Source organism: Diadema antillarum, unplaced genomic scaffold, assembly GCF_040938485.1.
Source record: "Diadema antillarum isolate AM-2024a unplaced genomic scaffold, OU_Dant_1.0 seq00000501_RagTag, whole genome shotgun sequence".
In the NCBI taxonomy this organism is placed as follows: Eukaryota; Metazoa; Echinodermata; class Echinoidea; order Diadematoida; family Diadematidae; genus Diadema; species Diadema antillarum.
Window position 1 is genome coordinate 127,991 of NW_027271458.1, and position 21,911 is coordinate 149,901.

Sequence of the window (21,911 nt, forward strand, 5' to 3'; positions counted from 1 at the left end):
CAAAGTGGTAGCAAAGAAATTTCTTACAATTTTACGAAGGAAATTATACAAAATGATATTGTTTTCTGATTGAAATGAAATGACTGTGATTTCCCTGCTACCCTATAGTGTGTAAAGTGATTGTGACCGAAGTGGAGATTGAAATACGAAAGAATGTTTTCAAGGAAGCAGATAATGCATGTATGAATGTATTCTCACCCAATAATCATGACAATAGTTCTTAACAGCAGTTGCGAGGATAGGATTCCCAGAAATATGGAGTCAAAGATAACAAATAATTTGTTAGGGATGCTTCGTTATTGTAATGGACTTTAACACTCCCACCTGAAAAATATAAAGATCCTGTTGTTTGTTTGCCCGATTTAAAGGCATCATTTACCATTGCAGATAAAACAAAAACCCAGCTCAAAATAGGAGTACGGGATAGAAACGACCAATGTAAAAATGTTAATCAGAATGACAAATTTCAAGTTTTGTTTGATATACAAAATGTGAACGATATCAAGAATCTTGTGTCTAGATCAAACTAACTACAGTTATGGCTTATTGATAAAAGTAGTGATATCTCCTTATATTTTAGGCTTTTGCCAAATGTTTATATGGTAGGATGTTTGGTAATACAGCTGACCCACACATATGCATCAAATGTGATAACTTGAACATTTTTTTTTTTAAATCACTGCTTCCAATGGTAAACAGTACCTTTAATTCTGTATTCAGAATGCACCGGATCTAAATAGGAACGTATCACTCTTTTTTATTTTGTAATACCAACTACTTATTTGACAAATTTGTAGGTGTGTTTATGCATGCTAAAGTTCAGTAAGGTTATGTCATGTTGTCAAGATGTGTTGAGTGTTCACTTTCCTTGAACTAGATTTAATTGGATGAATGGAAAAGCATGTATAAGGGGATTTGAGGACCTTTACTTGACTTTTGACCCTTTTATAAGTTTATGCATTGAGTAATTTTCAAGGTATGGAGAAAGAGTGGGATTTCTGTATTAGATAGTAAATTGTTAGCATTTTATCCTGGCATTTTAGCCTGCCCTTTGACCCTTGACCTTTGACCCTGTGACCATAAAATTGCAAATAGAATCACTATCAGGCAGAACATGCATAAATATGTACTAAGTTTCAAGATACCTCGAGTCACTTCCCAGATATGAAGGAAGAAGTGAACTTCAGCACTTTTACTTGATCTTTGACCTTTTGACCTTTGACCTTTTTGGTAAAAAAAAAACTTCCAAGAAAATCTCTACCGGGTAATACATATATTATATACCAAGTTTAAAAAAACAAATCCTGCAGGCACTGCATAAATATGAGGGAACACAAATTTTGAAGAGTTGACCTTGACCTTTGACCCTGACCTTTTACCCCATGACCCCCAGATTCCCTGGATAATCACTGCCAGTCAGTACGTATGCATATGTACTATGTTCCATGAAGATACCTTGAAAGCTTTCACAGATACGGAGAAAAAGAATGAAATTCTAATATTTTCACTTGACCTTTCACCTTTGACCTCATGACCCGAAATTCTTTCTGGAGAATACCATCGGGCATTGCATAGATATGGGGAAATAGTGAACTTTTGAACATATGACCTTGACCTTTGACCTTGAGCATTTGCAACCAAAAGCTGATAGGCACAACTTCACCCCCTCATATGTATAACAAGCCAAGTTTCATTACGATAGCTCAGAAGCTTTTTAGTTACGCTGTCCACAAAATTGAGTATATGAATATAAGAACGACCCAAGTCCATGGAAGGCCATTTCGAGTAAAGTAAAAAAAAAACTTCATATCTTTTTTATTTGTCCAATAATATTCTATTTAACTGTGATTGGAAGGCAACATTGTATATACAAATTAGAACATGTATTATTATGACAATTAACATTTACATTAATTGTGGAGAGGCCATTTTGTGTGGTGGACTTGGGTCGTTCTTTGATTCATATGGACTTGGGTCGTTCTTTGATTCATATACATGATATTCTGCTATAGAGATGAGAGAAGGATGAGAGAGGGCGCTATTATATGAATGTAAGAATGACCCAAGTCCTTCATTCTTACATTAATATAAGATTTAACTCATTCATTTCAGGCACTTCCAGGGGTAATTAGGATTTATCACTTATACACAAGATGAGTCCATGCATAAGCTACAATTTCCCATGTCAAATTGAATTTGGCCAAAAATTGGACTTGGGTCGTTCTTATAGTCAGGTCTTCAATTGATTACGGAAGGACGGACGAACGGAAGGACGGACGGAAGGACGATCAACCCGAAAACATAATGCCACCGTCATCACTCTTGCTTTAAAAAAAAAAATCGACAAAACACAACAAAATGCCTGACCCGATGAAAGATTCTTCCTCAGATTAAGGTTTGCAAAGGCGGATTGTCCTCACTTCGATAGGAAACTGCATGATATCCGCTCCACTACTTGAAGCAAATTTTCATCTATTATAAACAGCAAAGGGAATCACTATGAGATAAAATCTTCCATCTTTCTTGCGATCTCGTAGGAGAAAGCAAAACTAAATCAACAAGGAAATTTCTGTCGTAAAGGAGGGGTGACTCACCTCCCAATACGTCGTTTTTTCCCTCGTATGTCTCATACGTATTTCTCGGTGTGTTCGTTAACATATCGATTTAAAGGTTCCATTATTGTAGTTTCATCTACAATCGATATCTTATCCTTCTATTTTCACTCTATTAGGACATGATTTTGCTCTCTCCCTTCAACCGCCATTAAATGGTTTCAATGTTTTCAAGAAATGAAAGGAATTTGATATTACTCATATTACTTTTTCTCCTCTTGCGTTGAAATCATGTCCCTCAAAACCATTCCTCTCTTCTGTTGAAAAACAGAACAAAACAGAAACTTTGGAGTAACCTGTATTATTCTACCAAACATTAACCTATAGATGGATAGATATATGAAAATATATGATATATCTAGATAAAGAGTTATATATCTGTTATGGGGAAACCTGTATTATTCTGCCAAACATTAACCTATAGATGGATAAATATATGAAAATATATGATATATCTAGATAAAAAGTTATATAGCTGTTTTTTTTTTCCTGTGGTATTCTTCTCTCCAATAAAAATAAGATAAAAGAATGCACATAGCATGCCTATAATTAGATTGAAAAATATGAAAAGTTTAAATTCGTGCAAAGAAACTTAGATAGACAGTGATAGCTACTTACATCAAAGGGAGAAAACAAACATAGGAATGGAATAAAATGCGATAACAATAATTACCATCACTCTGGGCAAGTTCGAATTGACTTGCATTATGAAAAAAAAAATCGATCACATTTTTCATACAATAAAGAAACACGGTACCAGCTCTATAAGCCTATCCCCTGTCAATTACATATCTTCGCTCTTAAGTGCTTTTCCATCATTCTTTTCAACAATAAATGCATGCACACCAACTAGCACTATGTAGTCAGCATCATAAAAAAAAAAGAAAATAAGGAGGGGGTAGAAGAAGATGCACATTCTCATTCCTTTACAAATTAATCACTAAAGGAATACACCAAAGTACATTTAACAATGACAATATACCAACTCAATTACTTTGATGTGAAATTGTAGAAATAGTTATTGGTATCATGATTTCACAGTGATTTTCTTTTGTTTTGTTGTTAATTTGCAAAACATGGGAATGTTCACTTTTGAACGACAATGACGTGTATTTGGTAATGTAATGAAATTATGATTAACGCTTAGCCAAACTTCTTCAGTTGTTCTATTTCTATAGGCTATTGCACTTATTATTCACTGTTTGTGTTGGAAAACTTGTCAATACATTTCTAGCCATAAGAATGATAAACATTTCTAATCTTAAAGAACAGATAAAAAGGAGAACTTTTATAAATATTGTCACGGCCGGTCTCTCTTCGGAACATAGTCGTATGTGGCATAGTTATTAGGAGATTGTGAGTGTGGAGTACTGGGTCGGAGAAGTGTGAGAAGACATGTATTGTTCCTGTGAGATTCCGTGATAGATGAGGTTGGTAGCGGGCCTCACGGACTGTAGAGTGGATGTTGAAGCATGACAGACTGCACTAAGACTCGAGATTCCGGTTCACAATAACTTTATTAAGGCGACAATACACTCGCCTGCTCCACATGACATTCAATACATGTACACGGTATAACATTGTCGTTCTTGTGATCTGCCGAAGTCTGCCACTAACAGAGTAATCTTATCCCAATCTCAATGTAATCTTATCCCAGTCTCAGTCTAATCTGCCTAACAAAGAGAAACCCTGCTCTATTTATAGTGGACATGACAGTGACCGTCAGTGTGGCTAGCTGTCAATCACGTTTACAAAGCAGACGGTCAAATTAGACACACCAGACCCAGCGTAAACAAGAAACAAAGAACAAGAAGGGAGCGGAGGAGAGAGAGAGACTAGACGGGGAACAAAGAACAACATAGGAGAGGGGAAGAGAGAGAGGCTGGACGAGAACAAAGGACAAAATAAGCGAGGGGGAGAGGGAGACGAGGCGAGAGACAAAGAACAACATAAGAGCTTAGACGAGCTTATTAAGACGAAGAGAAGAGAAGAGACAGAGAGGACGCTGAGCTGGCAGTTTATCTAGCTTACACAACAGAGCATATTACCTACATTGTAGCTTACATAACAAAAACACAACAGAGTACAAAACGCTATACTTAATCATATACGTATGAATATAAAACCGGCACCAGTCATTTCGATGGCGTGGGTTCGAATCCCACCGCTGCCACCAGTGTCACGGCGGTGTCTCTTTGGAACATAGTCGTATGTGGCATAATTATTAGGAGATTGTGAGTGTGAAGTACTGGGTCGGAGAAGTGTGAGAAGACATGTATTGTTCCTGTGAGATTCCGTGATAGATGAGGTTGGTAGCGGGCCTCACGGACTGTAGAGTGGATGTTGAAGCATGACAGACTGCACTAAGACTCGAGATTCCGGTTCACAATAACTTTATTAAGGCGACAATACACTCGCCTGCTCCACATGACATTCAATACATGTACACGGTATAACATTGTCGTTCTTGTGATCTGCCGAAGTCTGCCACTAACAGAGTAATCTTATCCCAATCTCAATGTAATCTTATCCCAGTCTCAGTCTAATCTGCCTAACAAAGAGAAACCCTGCTCTATTTATAGTGGACATGACAGTGACCGTCAGTGTGGCTAGCTGTCAATCACGTTTACAAAGCAGACGGTCAAATTAGACACACCAGACCCAGCGTAAACAAGAAACAAAGAACAAGAAGGGAGCGGAGGAGAGAGAGAGACTAGACGGGGAACAAAGAACAACATAGGAGAGGGGAAGAGAGAGAGGCTGGACGAGAACAAAGGACAAAATAAGCGAGGGGGAGAGGGAGACGAGGCGAGAGACAAAGAACAACATAAGAGCTTAGACGAGCTTATTAAGACGAAGAGAAGAGAAGAGACAGAGAGGACGCTGAGCTGGCAGTTTATCTAGCTTACACAACAGAGCATATTACCTACATTGTAGCTTACATAACAAAAACACAACAGAGTACAAAACGCTATACTTAATCATATACGTATGAATATAAAACCGTTACAATATAACCCACCATTAAAATTTTATAGTACAAAACAGTATTAAACGTGACAGTATGGTAAATATATTGCATTGCATCTCAGCTTTCATTCCTTTTCTTTCTTTCTCTTTCTCTTATGTCACCACTTTCCAATGAACCATACCCTTGGCTACTTTTTCACGCATGCGCAGTTTCACTGTGAGCCATTTGACATTTTCCATTGATAATCTGGGAGTTAGGAAGCTTTAGCTTCACTTTGCAGGAATATTTCTGCGAAATCAAGCGCGGAAAGGAACTAAATTTTGTACTCGATAAGATAGTATAATATACAAATGATGCACAGGATAGAGTGCGTTAGTGTAGGCGTAGTGCACTCGAGGGTATTTACAATTGTGAAACATGCACGAGGCGAATCATTTGTTTTATAAAATGGGTCGAAAATTCGAAAACTAACATCATTTTTCAGCGTTTTTCACGTACCTTTGTGGGTCAAGACGTCCGAAGATGTTCGTCCCAAACTTTTACGCACGTCGCACTCGCGGAAGTCCCGCACATACAGTATAAGTATAATGGGGGGTTGGGTTTCCGGACACCCGCATGAAAACTTACTTATTTTACATAGAATATGCACCCTTTACCTTAAAGACTTGATATAGACTCCTCATATAGGCCTACTAGACAACATACTCTGAAAACGGCGTGAGAATTAACCTGCTAAATCGTTGGATTTGCTCTTCAAAGTGACTCCATGTACGCGTCCGGTCCCATAACGCTTGGTCTACTGTACTGTACAAAGTGTACGTATAGTACAGTATACGTACGTACGCCACATATGTTATGCACAAGGGAAGACAGGCCGGCCGGCCGGCAGCCCGAACTAGAAGTTGTTTACAGGATTGACAGCGCGTACGCGTATGCATGCAATTCATCAAAGGAGCCGCCGCGCGCACAGACGATCGGCAATCTACCATAGGATTACAGGCAGTGCAGTTGTACTGAAGTAAAGGAAGGAGGTGTGTCTCATTTCAGCGCTTCCTATTGGCTACATTCTTGAACCCATTTTATAAACAGCAATAATGCAGTTGGACACAGTTTTTAAGTGAGTATTAAGTGAGATCTCATTGGAAAGAAATCTTCACCTATTTGACTTTTTATATTGCGAAATCGTTAATTTTTCGTAGCTGTGTATTAGAAGATGCATGTTTATTGATTGAAGTTATTTCATCATATTTTGAAAGGATTTTTTGATACCTTGAGCCTCAGTGAGTTGAGTTGGACGTTTTATTAAAAGGTCATTCTGTCCGAGTGTTGACAATCCCTTGGCAGAAGGAGAATCCTTCCGCTTTAGGTAAATTTCATCACTACAAGAAATCAATAAAGGTGTTTGTGTAAAACTTTTAGCCCATGATTATCATATTATTATATTTGTTTGTTCTTAATGGAAAATAAATCATAGTATGGTAATCATGCTTATGTGATGTTTGAATGAAAACAACAACAGCAACAACAACAACAACCTGATTTGGGTATTAGGCCTAATTCGGTATTTATCGATACATAAATTACGGTATCCCTACTAAAATTGATCCTGCGCCACAGACACACATCAAAACACAGACACACAGTCACACTCACACAGTCACACACACACACACACACACACACACACACACACACATACACACACAGGACAGTTAGGGAAAGATATCAAAACTCATTCCGATGGGGGTCTATGTAACAGATACATGTAACCCAATGTATGCAGTCAAGCAAACAACAAAACAACGTGAGACATATCAAAATGGTATTTGAACAAACAATAAGAGAGGAAAATTCTTTAAACATTCTGAACATGTTCTGCAAACTGTAAAGATAATGACTGTAATTCTAAAAAACAATCACGGAAAGTGGTATTGTAATAAAGCTCAAGTTCTTAACTCGGTTATTTTGTAAAGAACGATGAAAACAGTATATGGATGGGAAGCATAATTTACATTATCTATCTATTAATATACATAGATACACACATGAATGCACACATATTCAGCGTAAGGTTAGGTTGATTTGCAAGCTGATGTCTTGCACAGATCATACATATAAACACGCAAGTGTGCTCAAGTCAGTGTGTGGTTTCGGTAGTTGAAAAAAACCCCAAAACATATATTTTATTGTAAATATCTATTGTGAAAAAATAATTGATAAAAACAACAGCATTCTATTGTCAAATACATGAACGAAATATTTATATGCATTGCGCGTCTTGAAATAAACGAACGCAAAGGAAGAATAACAAAAACGGATTCAGTTTAGATCTATTTCTTCCGGCTCTGCCCCGAAGTATTTGCTGCTGTTCAATACATTAACTATTAGCTAGAAAAAAATGCCTCTACAAAGTCCCAATATGGTAGAATCATCACATAGGAAATGGGTATCAAATTGGAATCTCCTTGAATCTCCTTGAAGAAAAAATATAAGTATTTCTTTATCGATCAACGATAAATCCAAAGTACTCTACAGTGTTGACATGGCGAATTCGAATACCGTTGATTAGAAAAACTTTTCAACGTTAATATTCAAGTTATTTTTATAGGCCTACCTATCCATATAAATATAGTATGGAAACGAACAGGTCATTAAAAGTTTGAATTGAAACAAATACAGCATTTTTTGAGCTCATGGCTTGGTCCTTGCATAAAACAAATTGATGGCTAAAGCATACGTGGATTTGTCTGAGAATCAGAACACATACTTTTGCCAAGTTAATCACATAGTCTGTCTGCTCATCTATCTGTTAGAAGGAAGATTGTAATGTTCAAGGGAGAGTTATGATTAGATGTCAGGTTTAACTTCTACGAGAAGACGCAGTTGTCCCTGTCGAAAAACAGAGGATAATTTAAATAAACTATTTTTTCCTTTATGATGTGTACATAGCGTGTGTACGTGTGTGTGATTTATCATGAAGCCACCCAAATCACCTCTACAGACATTTTTTTGACAGTGTAAACATTATTGTCAGTATTTTTCTACCGGTGTATTACTTAACCTTAGGTGATTATCATCATTGAACATTGTGACACAAAGCACAAGAAAATGTTCTTCTCATCCTCACTCTGTGATTTTGCAACAGAATTGAACTTGCACATTTTAATTCGTCAAAACACTAAACAAACATAATTCCATAGCATCTTATTTGCGGGCCTCAAGGGATTCAATGATTTCTTCACAGCGCACACGCGCGCAGTGGCATAAACGGTTTTGAATAGACACGAATCGAGCCTGATATTTCCGAAATGCATTTTACACTTACAAAGCGGATTCTGCACTTTGGGAAAAAACGTTGACGAACACTGCAACAAACCTGGAACAGAAGAAGGTAAGTCTTAAACGAAGCCCGTGTTTGCTGGCGATGGCGAAAGGGCAGTAATGACGTTCCGATTACACACACACACACACACACACACACACACACACACACAGAAAAAGCACAATGCCACAAAGAAAAAGAGATATTCTTTTTCATACATAATAACCTACTAGATGGTAAAAGATTCCTCAATTCATAAAGTAGTTTATAAAGAGGGGCAAAATGTCATCATGCCAACATACAACTGATGTATTTCTTTACCACTGGTAATGGACAATAAACTAATCGCCAGCATCGTTACTTCAAATACGCAAGAATCTGAGCTAAATTAATTTATCGATCCTGTGAGCTTGTAGGAGGTAAAACTAATTTGAAATGATATGTTCACAATTATTTCAATTTTCTTGTATAAGCAGGGTTTGAACCTTCTATCTTCTCCTATTTGTCTCCCCCTATCTCATAAGTTCTTCTCGGTGTGTTCTTATACAAATCGACTCAGCTTTTCATTTCATTTGTTGTTGTTTCTTGTTCGATCTACCCCGAGTTCTTTTGCTTCTTGCTGCTCCATCTTCAATCGATAATCTGTCTTCATATTTTATAGTTTTTTTTTTTCTCCAAGGACGTGATCTTTTCGTTCTCTTTTACCGCTGTTGAATGACTCAAACATTTGAAAACACACAGATTCAAGAGAAAGTCGGTAGTACTGATATAAAATTAACCCCTCTTGCATTTGTATCACATCCTTCAAAACCATTTAACCCTTCTTTTGTTAGTGAAATACGTTTGTACTGTATATCAGGAGACGGGAATATTTAAAGGCAAAAGAGATTACAAGAGAAGGAAAGAAAACGAACTGATCTTTAAACCCAGTCTCAGGACTTTGGACTCTATCATTCGGCCAGGTATCAATCTATTTATCGGTATGAAACGTAGTCGGAAATACTTTTAAATTTCAGACTTCATAATACAACAAACGTGTTACAACACGTAAACACCACAAACTTATTTTGCGTATATTAAAGTTTAATTTAATCCTCAAACATCCCTACAATTAAAGGATACATAATTTTACTCCCAAGTTGAATTATTGTATAACTTTTTACTAGAATTTGAATTGCAGGATTTGTAGGATTTACATTCATTTCTTTTTTTTTTTTTGGGGGGGGGGGCTTGATGTCGCCATTCTCAAGATACAGCAATGCAGTTGCTGATTAAAGGGTGACATTGTCTGTGATGTTAATAGAGCCAGTATGATTGTAGCTTTTAGTTCCTGAGCTGCGGTATGTGTTTACGTTATTGATGACAATATCATAGAAGAGTTTATAGTGTTGATGAATATCATGACCGTTTTAAAATCGTGATTGAATCTTATAACAAACCTCTTTTATGATTCTTTTATTTCTGTAAGTTATTGCAGACATTATTTATTGATTTTGTTGGAAGCCCAATAATAACAGTCATAATAATCATAATCATATGCATATTTGCATATTAGCGAGTACATGATTATGCAGTTTTCGAAACATTTTACAGATTATGCGAGACAATTTATTGTTCATGAATGTAAATGAACATGAAAAAAACAACAACAGAGCAATAATAATGCTCTTTCACGTAATATTATCAACTGCATATCAGCTACAGTTCCTCCTCGTTCTTTCTCTATCTTTTCGTGTTTAGTGAGAGAGAGAGGGAGAGAGAGAGAGAGAGAGAGAGAGAGAGAGAAATATATTTATTTCAAAGAGATAACGCCGCCCGCAGGTACTGATGAACGGTGATTGGATAAGTATACTACGCAAGCGCACGTATATGACTAGCCAGTTTATAACCTCACTGACAGACAGCTTTAGCTTCAGTTGTGCAAGTATATTTCAGTGAAATAAAGTTCTATGAAGAACTGAAACATTGTTTCGCGGTACAATAGAAACTGGGATTTATATACACCAATAAAGCGGTTGACCACAAGTCGTGCATAAACAAGTAAGTGTCACATTTTTGTTCTCCAAAATAATATGAGTATTCCATGCAGAAGGTATAAATATAAGAGTTTAGTCTGGTATCGTTTCATTTACTCCAAACACGAAAACTAAACTGGGAGAAATAAAAAAATTACCTACGACAATGGTAGGTTTCAGTTCGCAATAGGTCAAGGATTACAACGTTAACCGTCAAGATCATATGGCTGACACAGGCCAAACGTTAGCGGATATTATATGTGATGACGAAAAACAATTCTACCTAACATAGTAACCGTGCATCACAACAACCAACAAAAAGTCACGCTTGATTTCACGTGAGGACTCAAAAAGAGGAAACGGGTTAACTGAGTCAATCTTGAGTTTTTCAGATTTTCTAAGAGATCTATTCTTCTTCTCCGTTACTCCTAAATTTGGGATCATAAGATGAATGGGAAAGTGTGTTTTCAGCAGTTTTCCTACAACTTTTTTTTTGTATAGTAGTGAGATTAGGTATGTTTGGATGCACGTTATCATTTCTTGAAAATCCTTTACATACCCTTCTCTTTCAACTCTAATAACTTTTGAAAGAATGATATACTACTGGTTTGAAAGTTTGCACCAATCAAGAACAAATGTATTGAAAGAGCATGCTTACTTTCAGCCTAATCTTAAAAATTCCTTCATTGTTGGTGCTCCAGTGGTTTACATCCTGTTTTTGTCCCATTCGTCGCACAGTTATAGCGCGGTTTGGTAAGGATTTAGCGCTTGAATAGACCCGGCACTTCAGAGCCCCCTTTCTCAGTTCACACTTTTCCAGAGTGTGTGCATTCTTTTCAATATTTAGATAGGTTAGGAGAGTCAATTTGAATTGAGTTAGGCATCATTTTAAAGCTTAGAATCTGTTCTTTCTGAATCTGCCCTTATCTAAAAATTCTGTCAAGCTACTTTTTGTTGGTTTTGTGATGCAGGATCACATAAGACTTTGAAAAGTGTTGATAAGTTATCAGCCTGACCATGATACTGTACTTAAAGTGAAATTACCTTCGAAAAAAAAGGAAAGAAAAAAAAAACTCTAGTCATATGATTTTCGATATCCGGAGATACCCACCTCGGACGTATAATATGTTGCATCAATGATGTTCATTGCTTATAATTCCTTTATGAAAGAAATATCTTACAGCAGGATATTTATTGAATATAACTACTTGGACCAATGCGGTTGTAGGAGATGATGTTCCTCTTCCTCCTTGGTTACAAGTTTTATTGTAATGCCACTATTTTGAGATGTCCACTCCCTTGCTGCACACAGAGAAGCTTCCTGTTGTAGTAAACTCCATCACTAGATAAATCGGAAGTGGTAATTTATTACAATTTTGTTCTCAGCAATAACGCAATTCAATCTACTTTTATATTCGCTTGTTTTGCAGGACGCAAACAGAAGATGGCGTTGTCTGCCTCTACCATATTCATCACCATTCAGCTGGTAATGTTGTTTTCATATTTGGGAAGAGTAAGGGGCAGTCCAATATTCTCCGCCTTACCTGAAACAGATAACAAAACAGATAATACGTTGTGGAAAACGATCCAAACCGTGGCATACGATGTTACAATGTTCGAAGAAGAAATTACGCTGCAGATTACTAGATCACCCTTTGGGAACAGAGACCGCTTTACTATGCCTTCAAAGGCGGTATTTAGTGATTGTGTGGAAGCTTCCTGTGACGAATTGGTGTCTGATACCAGTTCTGACGTTGAGACTTCTTTCGGATGGTCTTGGCAAGCCACAATTTGGTCATGGAGGTTGATCCTTCAGATGTTCACCGCTATGCTGGGTATTGTGGGCAATTCCTTAGTGATCATCGTCCTTTTCACCCGAAGACAACTCAGCCGCTCCACAGATATCCTGATTGGTGCTTTGGCTGCAGCAGATCTTCTTGCATCCATATTCATGATACCACTCCCGCTGCCTACCACGGTCCCTTCATCAGTGCTTGGGCAGATGTACTGCAAAGTAGTTTACACCTCCATGTTTCTCTGGGTATCATTCGATGCATCAATATTTACCTTGACGACCATAGCTGTGGAAAGGTACATCGCCGTGGCATATCCTTTCCATTTTAAATATTTGGTAACTCGCAGCAGAGTCATCGTCGTAATTGTAGCGAATTGGATCCTCGGTTTCATGATCACTTCTTTTGAATTCAAAGTCGCAAACGTTGATAACTTCACGAATCACTGCTCTTCAGCATTCCCTTCAAAAGCTGTCCAGATGCTTATCGGAACAATTTTGTTCCTCATGCAATTCGTCAGTCCCGCCTTGTTGTCACTTACTATGCAGGCAATGACGGCGCATTCCCTTTACCGCCAGTCTCGGGTGTTCCGCAAAGAGGGCAATCAGGAGGGTGGATCGAACCCGTCGGCTAGGCATTTAGCAGCCAGGAAACGCGTCTTACAGATGCTATTCATCGTGGTTCTCGTCTTCATCGTGTGCTGGGGTCCATTGCAGTGTGCCTTCTTCTTTTACAACCTAGGATTGCTCCCCGACTCGTATTTGTACAGCCCATTAGACAACGGCTTAGTCGTCCTCTCCTTCCTAAACTCCTGCGCAAACCCGATTATCTACACCGTTCGTTATCCAGAATTCCGCTCTGCGATAGGAGAGTTGTTTTCTGCAAAGAAAGGGAAAACTAGGGCACCACTTTTCAGTGAGCGGACAGAGGGGAAACCGGTAAAGTCTGTTGAAAGTGGATGCAATGATGCCTAGTCGTTCTTGGAGCGTAATATAATCTTGTATCCAAATAAAAGTTTTAATGTTTTTTTTTTCAAATTAAACATTTGAATTTCTCCCACCCCAAAAGGTCATCTGTACAATTAGTTACGTCTGTTAGTTCGTAGGCCTATATCGAATTTCACTTATTTTCTTCACTCAGGGAAACTTAATCAATTCACAATACCATAATAGCAATGTTAATTGCTATGAAAAAAACATAGCGTTAATTTGAATCAAAAACATCAAACAAGCAAAAATAACCCAACAATAATTTCTTCAGCGTATGTAACATTAGGCTCTATGATATTTCTTTAAAATACTCATTGCACTGGGATTACTTTGAAGACGTCTAATTGCAATCCCCTTTTCGAGATCTTTCTCTTTCATTTCATTCTTAGGAATTTTCAATTTTACAAATTTTACAATCGACTGTGGAAAAAGATTATAATTTTCCTTTACGTAGTTTAAGCATGGACCCTTGCAAACTATATAACCAGATTACTACATACATTTCTATGTGATTTTGCGTTCTACAGTACCCTACGTTCTACGCAGTCATAGTAATTTTAAATCTGTCAAAACCTACGACGATGCCATGTGATGCCATGATGACCACAGCGCGAGTGTCATGGTTTAATCATTTTACTGCACAGTGATAGACGTGTGCCCTTGAATCTACTCCAAAGCTGTCTCATCCCTTAGTATATTAAATGTTATTTCATCTGCACCGACGACCTATTCACTGAACGAAACCGGCCTAAAAGTAATCGCAACACTCGTATTTCTTAGCCCCGGACTTTCCAAACCACATGAATATTAATAATTACGCTGTGTACTGTACACGTACACGCACGCACCGGCAGCAGTTGATTACCTCGTTTCTGATTGGTCAGTGAGGGTCGGACTTCGTCTCCGTCGCTTAGCCCAGGATTATTTTTTCGTTCTGTTTACACTCACTTGCTTGGCACCGCAATTGCGGTGCTAACCCCTGCTATTTTGCAGGGCCAGATAGTACCGTACTATCGGTGGGGCTAGCCCACTTTGGCAAAAACGAGTGTAAACAGAAAGTGGGCTAAGGATAGTCCCGTACCAACGGTGGGGCTAAGGCCCCCCCCCTTAGCCCCACCGTTGGTCCGGGGCTAAGCAAAAATTTACAAGTGTAAAAAGCCCTTTAGTTCGTTTTTAACCAGTCCTGATAAAGATACGTGATCACAAAAAAGCGACTGGATTTAGAAATATCAAGTTTGCGTTGCCAACGCACAGTAATGTACAATGTGTTTCATTGTTTCATTCAGTTCTTATGATACAGTCTCACATGATTTTCATGAATTATGAAACTGTGAATCTGTATCTTTTAAAGTTCTTTTAATTTCTAAAAGTGCTTTACACTTTTTTTACGACTCTAATAATTAATAACTCTTGATGATGCTAATGCAGTGTCAACATATCTGTTGTGATAAATAACATGTCATTTTAAGATATGTGCCAAAATCTAACTTAATTTGATCGCTCATTGGCATTAATTTTCTACGTGGAATTTCTAATGCAGTCCTGTATTTTTTTGTCTATTCAGTAGAACTCCGCAAGGCGATGTCAATAATTTCAATAGGCACGAGAGACATTTAAATGTGGCAAATTTAACTGAATAAACGTTAGATTATCCCAAACCAGGAGTCACCTTCTGTTTGACACAGAGTTTTCGCTACAAGCTTTCGCTACACATATTTGTCGGAATGATAATGATTTAGTAAGCGGTTTGGCCGTTATGTAATTATTTTTAGTCAAGTATTAAGAGCTTTAAGATGAAGCCCTCTACATCTTTTATTTGTTAGTTTTTTAACATACCAATTTCGTTCGGATATAAAACACTTTAAGACGACCAATGATATCTTGCCTTCGTCCATGAGTTTTGAAACATGCACTGTCGTTTCGTTGACTTAAATAGGGAAAAGGTAAGCTCCGCCCATTCAATATCCTTTGTCGTATCGAACGAAGTGGTTGGTGAAGGTAAAGAAAAAAATATGATATCCAATTGTCAATACTCCGACACATTGATATTTGCATGTCAAAAACGAACAGACGTATTAAGCAAACTTTGATATTCGTGAGAGACTAAACATTGTCTTAAATCATTACTCATGCAGTTTCTATGTTCATCATTTATATCTCTGAGGTTGAAAATTGTGATGTTTCACATACAATGTGTTGATATGTCCGTTTAAGCGTCTATCAAGTCTATAGCACATCACAACGGCCAACTTTTATGTATCATTAGTTGTGTGATTGTATGTGTATGTGTGACTATATATATATATATATATATATATATATATATATATATATATCCCTAGTTAGCACCTTAGGGAGACATATTGGGGGGAAGTGTCTTCATTAGGGAGACAACTGGTCATTAGGGAGACAATTTTCGTGTCTCCATTGCGTAAACTGCCATTGAACATGTATATAAAAATTTGCATATAAAACAAATGGAAATGATATTGTCTTCCAAATGACCCATCTAGGAGTATATATATATATATATATATATATATACATGGCTCGACACTTACTTTTGTGTTTGGTGGCCCGATGGGGCCACCAAAATCTTAAATTTCAAATTCTTGGTGGCCCGAGAGAAACATTTGGTGTTCCGAAAAAAGTTCTTTTTTTTTAATGAGTCAAATATCGAAGTTTTATGATAGTAAGAATTAGAAGTTGGACATATCTACTCATAAATAAACTTCAACAAACTTGCAACACTCACTCTCAGGCACTCATTCAGTCCTTTTCATTCATCCTTTAAACAAATTTAACTGCTAATTTCCGGCGCAAAAAGTTACGAATTTATTGACATACTTTTCAAAAAATTTTGGTGGCCCGAGGCGGGCCACCAAATTTGCCCTTTTTTGAAATTTGGTGGCCCCCGGACCACCGGGCCACCGTTAGTGTCGAGCCCTGATATATATATATATATATATATATATATATATATATATATATATATATATTTATATATCATTAAAACGAGTGTGTGAGTGCGTGTATTTGGTATTTGGTACATGTATGATATTTTCACTGCCTTCGAGCACTGCGGGGTTATTAAAAGTACTGCAATTGATGTTTCAGTGGTATTAAATGGTTACTACAATGATAGCAGTTGTGTGATATTACAGTGAGAGTAATATAGCAATACCAGTGTGTTTTGAAGACAGTGAATAAATGTGCACTATTTGAAATCATCTAATCACTCTAAACTTCAAAACCTCTTTTCTCAGTAAACACCTTTCCAGGGTGTGTCCTTTCTTTCCATCATTATGTAAATGGGTTGGGAAAGTCCAATTGTATTGAGTTAAACATCATTTTGAAGTTTATAGGGTCTGTTCTTTCAGAATATTTCCTTACCTATAAATCCATGTCTGCCATTTTTTTTTTTTTTTTGTTCATTTCGTGATGCAGGGTTACTTATACTCCTCCTTCGTTTCTGATCTTGAAAGTACAGTATAATGCCATTAAAAAGCCCAGAAATGTCGCTGTGGCGTCTGGTATGCCTCCGCCATAATGCAAGATTCTCCTTATAGGTGTACAATACATTATGACAGTGTGTGATGACAGTTTCACATAATTGGCAAAATACTAAAATGACACGTTGCTGTTGTTGTTATTTTATTTCCGTATTAAAAAATCAACACATTTCATACATAAAGGTCAGTAAAGAAAGAAAAATACATACGGAGGGTAGCCCATTTTCAGTAGTGACAATGACAGTCACTTCTGGTCTTCCATGGGGCCCTGTACACAAAGATTTCATACAATCAAGGGACTGATGATGATAGAATAAAATATACACAAACACAAATAGAACGGTACATACATTACTACATTGTAACTACATATATATCATATTATCACACATTGTTCAAAGGTTTGAAGCACAAAAAGATCAAATAGAAAGGATTTCGGTTTTAACTAAATTGAACTTAAAGGGGAAGGCTAGTAACTGATCAGTGGGAATCAGTGGAAATGCTGGGAGATGATTGTTCCAATCCTTATGGGATTCATTCAAGAGTTCATTGTATATCTATTCTTGTGTGAAAATGATTTGCTTCAGAATGGCCTCATATTCAAATAATGTGCAGATTAATGCTCCGTCACTGATAATTAGTTTTTGGCCGAGGTAACTGTAAATCGTTTTGATTACGGAGAGAGTATGGTGATGTCTTGTACTTAAAAATATCTTTCATATATTCAGGGGCCATGTTATTCATAATCTTATACATAAATGAAAGCAGATGAATTTTTTGTCTATTGATTACTGTATTCCACCCTAAGCTATAATGAACATCACTGGTAGTAATATGGGAATAAGGGTTAACTTTTAAAATCAGTCTCCCGGCTCTATTTTGCATCTTCTGAAGTTGGGAAAGAGAGTTACCGTTGGCGGATTGCCACACTACATCACCATAATCAAAATGAGGTAACACAATAGAATTATATATCAGTTTCAATTCAGTCATATTAACAAACTGTCTCAAACGACCCATATAACTAATCATTTTACTCAACTTGTTGCATAGTTGTTCAATGTGAACATCCCATAATAACTTGTTATCTACAAAGATTCCCAGATATTTAAAACTTTTCACCTGAAGTAATTGTTTACCCCGAAGTTTAACATGCAAATACTCTTGCTTTTTTAACATATTATTTGTACCAAATAACATACAAACAGTTTTATCAAAATTAATTCTTAAATTGTTATCAGCCATCCATGATTCCATACATACAAACTCTTTTTGCAAAACATTTTCTACAAATTTCGGGTTTTTATGTGAGTAATAAATAACCGTGTCATCGGCATATAAATGGGCCCTGCAGTCAGAAAAAACCGAATTGATATCATTGATAAATATACTAAACAATAATGGTCCTAACAAGGATCCTTGTGGCACTCCGCTAGTTAATAATCTTTCATCCGAAAGGGTATTGTTGATTGACGTTCTTATTCTTCGGTTCGAGAGATCTCAAGTTCTATGCCATTAACCCCCATGTTTTCCGGTTTAGATAGAAGGATCATGTGATCAACCATATCAAAAGCTTTTTGCAAATCAACAAAGATGGCGCCAACGTATTCACCCTTATCAATAGAGCGGTGCCAGTCGTCCGTGACGGTAGCAAGTGCAGTAATAGTAGAGTGCTTGGGACGGAATCCTGACTGGTTTCTGCTAAGCAAAGAGTGCAAGTTTAGATAATCAAGTAACTGTTTTTGAACAACTCTCTCCATGACTTTAGAAGCACAGGACAATAATGAAATGGGTCTGTAATTACTACAATCCAGCTTATCCCCTTTTTTATATATCGGTACAATTTTAGCTATTTTCCATTTATCAGGCACTATCCCTTCAACCAAGGATTTATTTATAATGTAAGTGAACGGCTCTACTATTTCTGAAATTGACTCTTTCAATATATACATAGAAATTTCATCTAATCCAAACGACTTCTTTGCTTCCATTAACCTCACATACTTCAAAACATCTAACTGAGATACAAAACAAAAATTAAATTGTTTATCAGACCTTTCCCGATTATGCGACTTTTGAAAAAAATAATTCTTTTTTCTTTGCTTATCTCCACCACTTACCACATTTGCAAAATAATCGTTAAATGTATTTGCTATAACCTGTGAATTTTCTTGAGGGAATGCACAATCAGTAACTGTACTCTTTCCCATTAATGTTCGCAGTGTTTTCCAGGATTCATTTCTACTTGTTGCATTTGAAAATTGTTGACATATATATTTACGTTTTGCTTTTCTTATTTCATTTGTTACTCTATTTTTCAGACGTTTATAACTTTGCCATAAATCATTGTCCCTTCTAATTTTTGCCTCTGATTTAACTTTATCTCTCTGTTTCATTAATGACATAATTATGCTATTCATCCATGGCGAGGGAGTTTTTCGTACTCGTCTCGTCTTAACAGGCATATGCTTATTAACAACCTTCATCAACATACTTTCCCATATATCAAATGAATCATTTATATCACTGAATTCTACCTTCTTCCAATTTTGTTTACGTAAGTCAGACTTGAAAGCTTTCATGTCAACGTTTCGTGATTTTCTGAAAGTTACATACTTCTCACTTTGTGATGTATGTTTGCATTTCCATACCATATAACTGATATAGTGATCACTCATGCCGTTCTGAATTACACCGTATGATTTCACTTTGTCTGAAAAATTCGTGAGCATGTGATCAACAAGTGTTCTTGATCTTTCAGTCACTCTTGTATACATTTCATTATTAACCTGTTGCAAACAATATACACTATTAATTTGATTATAAACCTTAATATTTCTTTCGGGTGTTTTCTTCTTAATATCATCCAATATTCATTCCATGAAGATACCTTGAAAGCTTTCAGAAAGAATGAAATCCTAACATTTTCACTTGACCTTTCACTTTCGACCTCTTGACCCGAAATTCTCTCTGGAGAATCTTTATTTCGGTAGTTCATGTATAAACTAAATTCCAAGAAAAATACCTTCGGGCATTGCATTGATATGGGGAAATATGATAAAATGAGCATGGACAAATTAACATTTGACCTTGACCTTTGACCTTGAACATGTGCAACGTAAAGCTAATAGGCACAAACTTCACCTCCTCATAATGTATAACAAGCCACGTTTCATTAGGATAGCTCAGTAGCTTTTTAGTTACGCTGTCCACAAAATTGATTACGGAAGGACGGACGGAAGGACGAACAAATCGAAAACATAATGCCTCCGGTATCACTTTTGCTTAAAAGAAAAAAAATCGACAAAACACAACAAAATACCTTAGCCGATGAAAGATTCTTCAACAGATTAAGATTTGAAAAGGCGGATTGTCCTCACTTCGATAGGAAACTGATATGCACTCCACTACTTGAAACAAATTTTCATCCATTATAAAAAACAAGTGGAATCACTATGAGATAAAATCTTCCATCTATCTTGCGATCTCATAGAAGAAAGCAAAACTAAATCAACAAAGTAATGTCTGTTGTAAGGGGGGGGGGATGGGGTGGGGTGACTCACCTCCCAATACGTCGGTTTTCCTCTGTATGTCTCATACGTAATTCTCAGTGTGTTGGTTAACATATCGATTTAAAGGTTCCATTGTTGTAGTTTCATCTACAATCGATATCTTATCCTTCTATTTTCACTCTATTAAGACGTGATTTTGCTCTCTCCCTTCAACCGCCATTTAATGGTTTCAATATTTTCAAGAAATCACAATGAAAGGAATTTGATTTTACTCATATTACTTTTTTTTTCTTGCGTTGAAATCCTGTCCCCCAAACTATTCATCTCTCCTGTTGAAAAAAACCCCAACTTCTTAGAAACCTATATTATTCCACAAAACATCAACCTATAGATGGATGAATATATATATATATATATATATATATATATATATATATACATATATATATATGTATGTATATATATATATATATATATATATATCCAGATTAAAAAGTTATATAGCTGTTATTTTTTCCATGTGGTATGCTTCTCTCCACTCTCTCTTCCACTCTCCAACTATCACATGGTCCCCGCACCTGTATCCGCTATCGTGATAGGGCTTTTATTGTTATTTCCCCGTCTCTTTGGAATAAACCCCCTCTCTATATTCGTAATGCTGAAAATGTTGATAAGTTCAAGTCATTGTTTAAAACTTATCTGTTTAATCAACTTTAATTATGTTTTTGGTGTTGTTGCTGTTGTTATATTATGATATGTACATGTACGTAATGCTGTATTACATTTCAATGTCATACTTCTTTTTCCCGGATCGATGCGCTTAGAAACATCAGTATTAAGCGCTCTATAATATATATTAAATAGCTATATATTATCAATATCATTAACAAAGGAAGAATGCACCTAGCATGCCTAACGTATAAATTTGTGCAAAGAAACTTTGATAGACAGTGATAGCTGGTTACATAAAGGGGAGGGGGGTTAGAAACAAACACAGGAATAATATAAAATGCGATCACATTAATTACCTTCACTCTGGGCAAGTTCGAATTGACTTGCATTATAAAAACAAAATCGATCACATTATGCAATAAAGAAACACAATACCAGCTCTATAGGCCTTTCCCCTGTCAATTACATATATTCGCTCTTTAGTGCTTTTCCATCATTCTTTTCAACAATTAT

At 36.5% G+C, this 21,911-nt stretch overlaps 1 protein-coding gene across 1 annotated transcript; it reads left to right on the forward strand.

Moving 5' to 3' along the window:
- Positions 1 to 12,532: 12,532 nt before the first annotated feature.
- LOC139733861 (cholecystokinin receptor type A-like) lies at positions 12,533 to 13,687 on the forward strand. The gene has a single exon (XM_071644662.1). The coding sequence runs from the start codon at positions 12,533 to 12,535 to the stop codon at positions 13,685 to 13,687; it is 1,155 nt and encodes a 384-aa protein (XP_071500763.1).
- Positions 13,688 to 21,911: the final 8,224 nt, after the last annotated feature.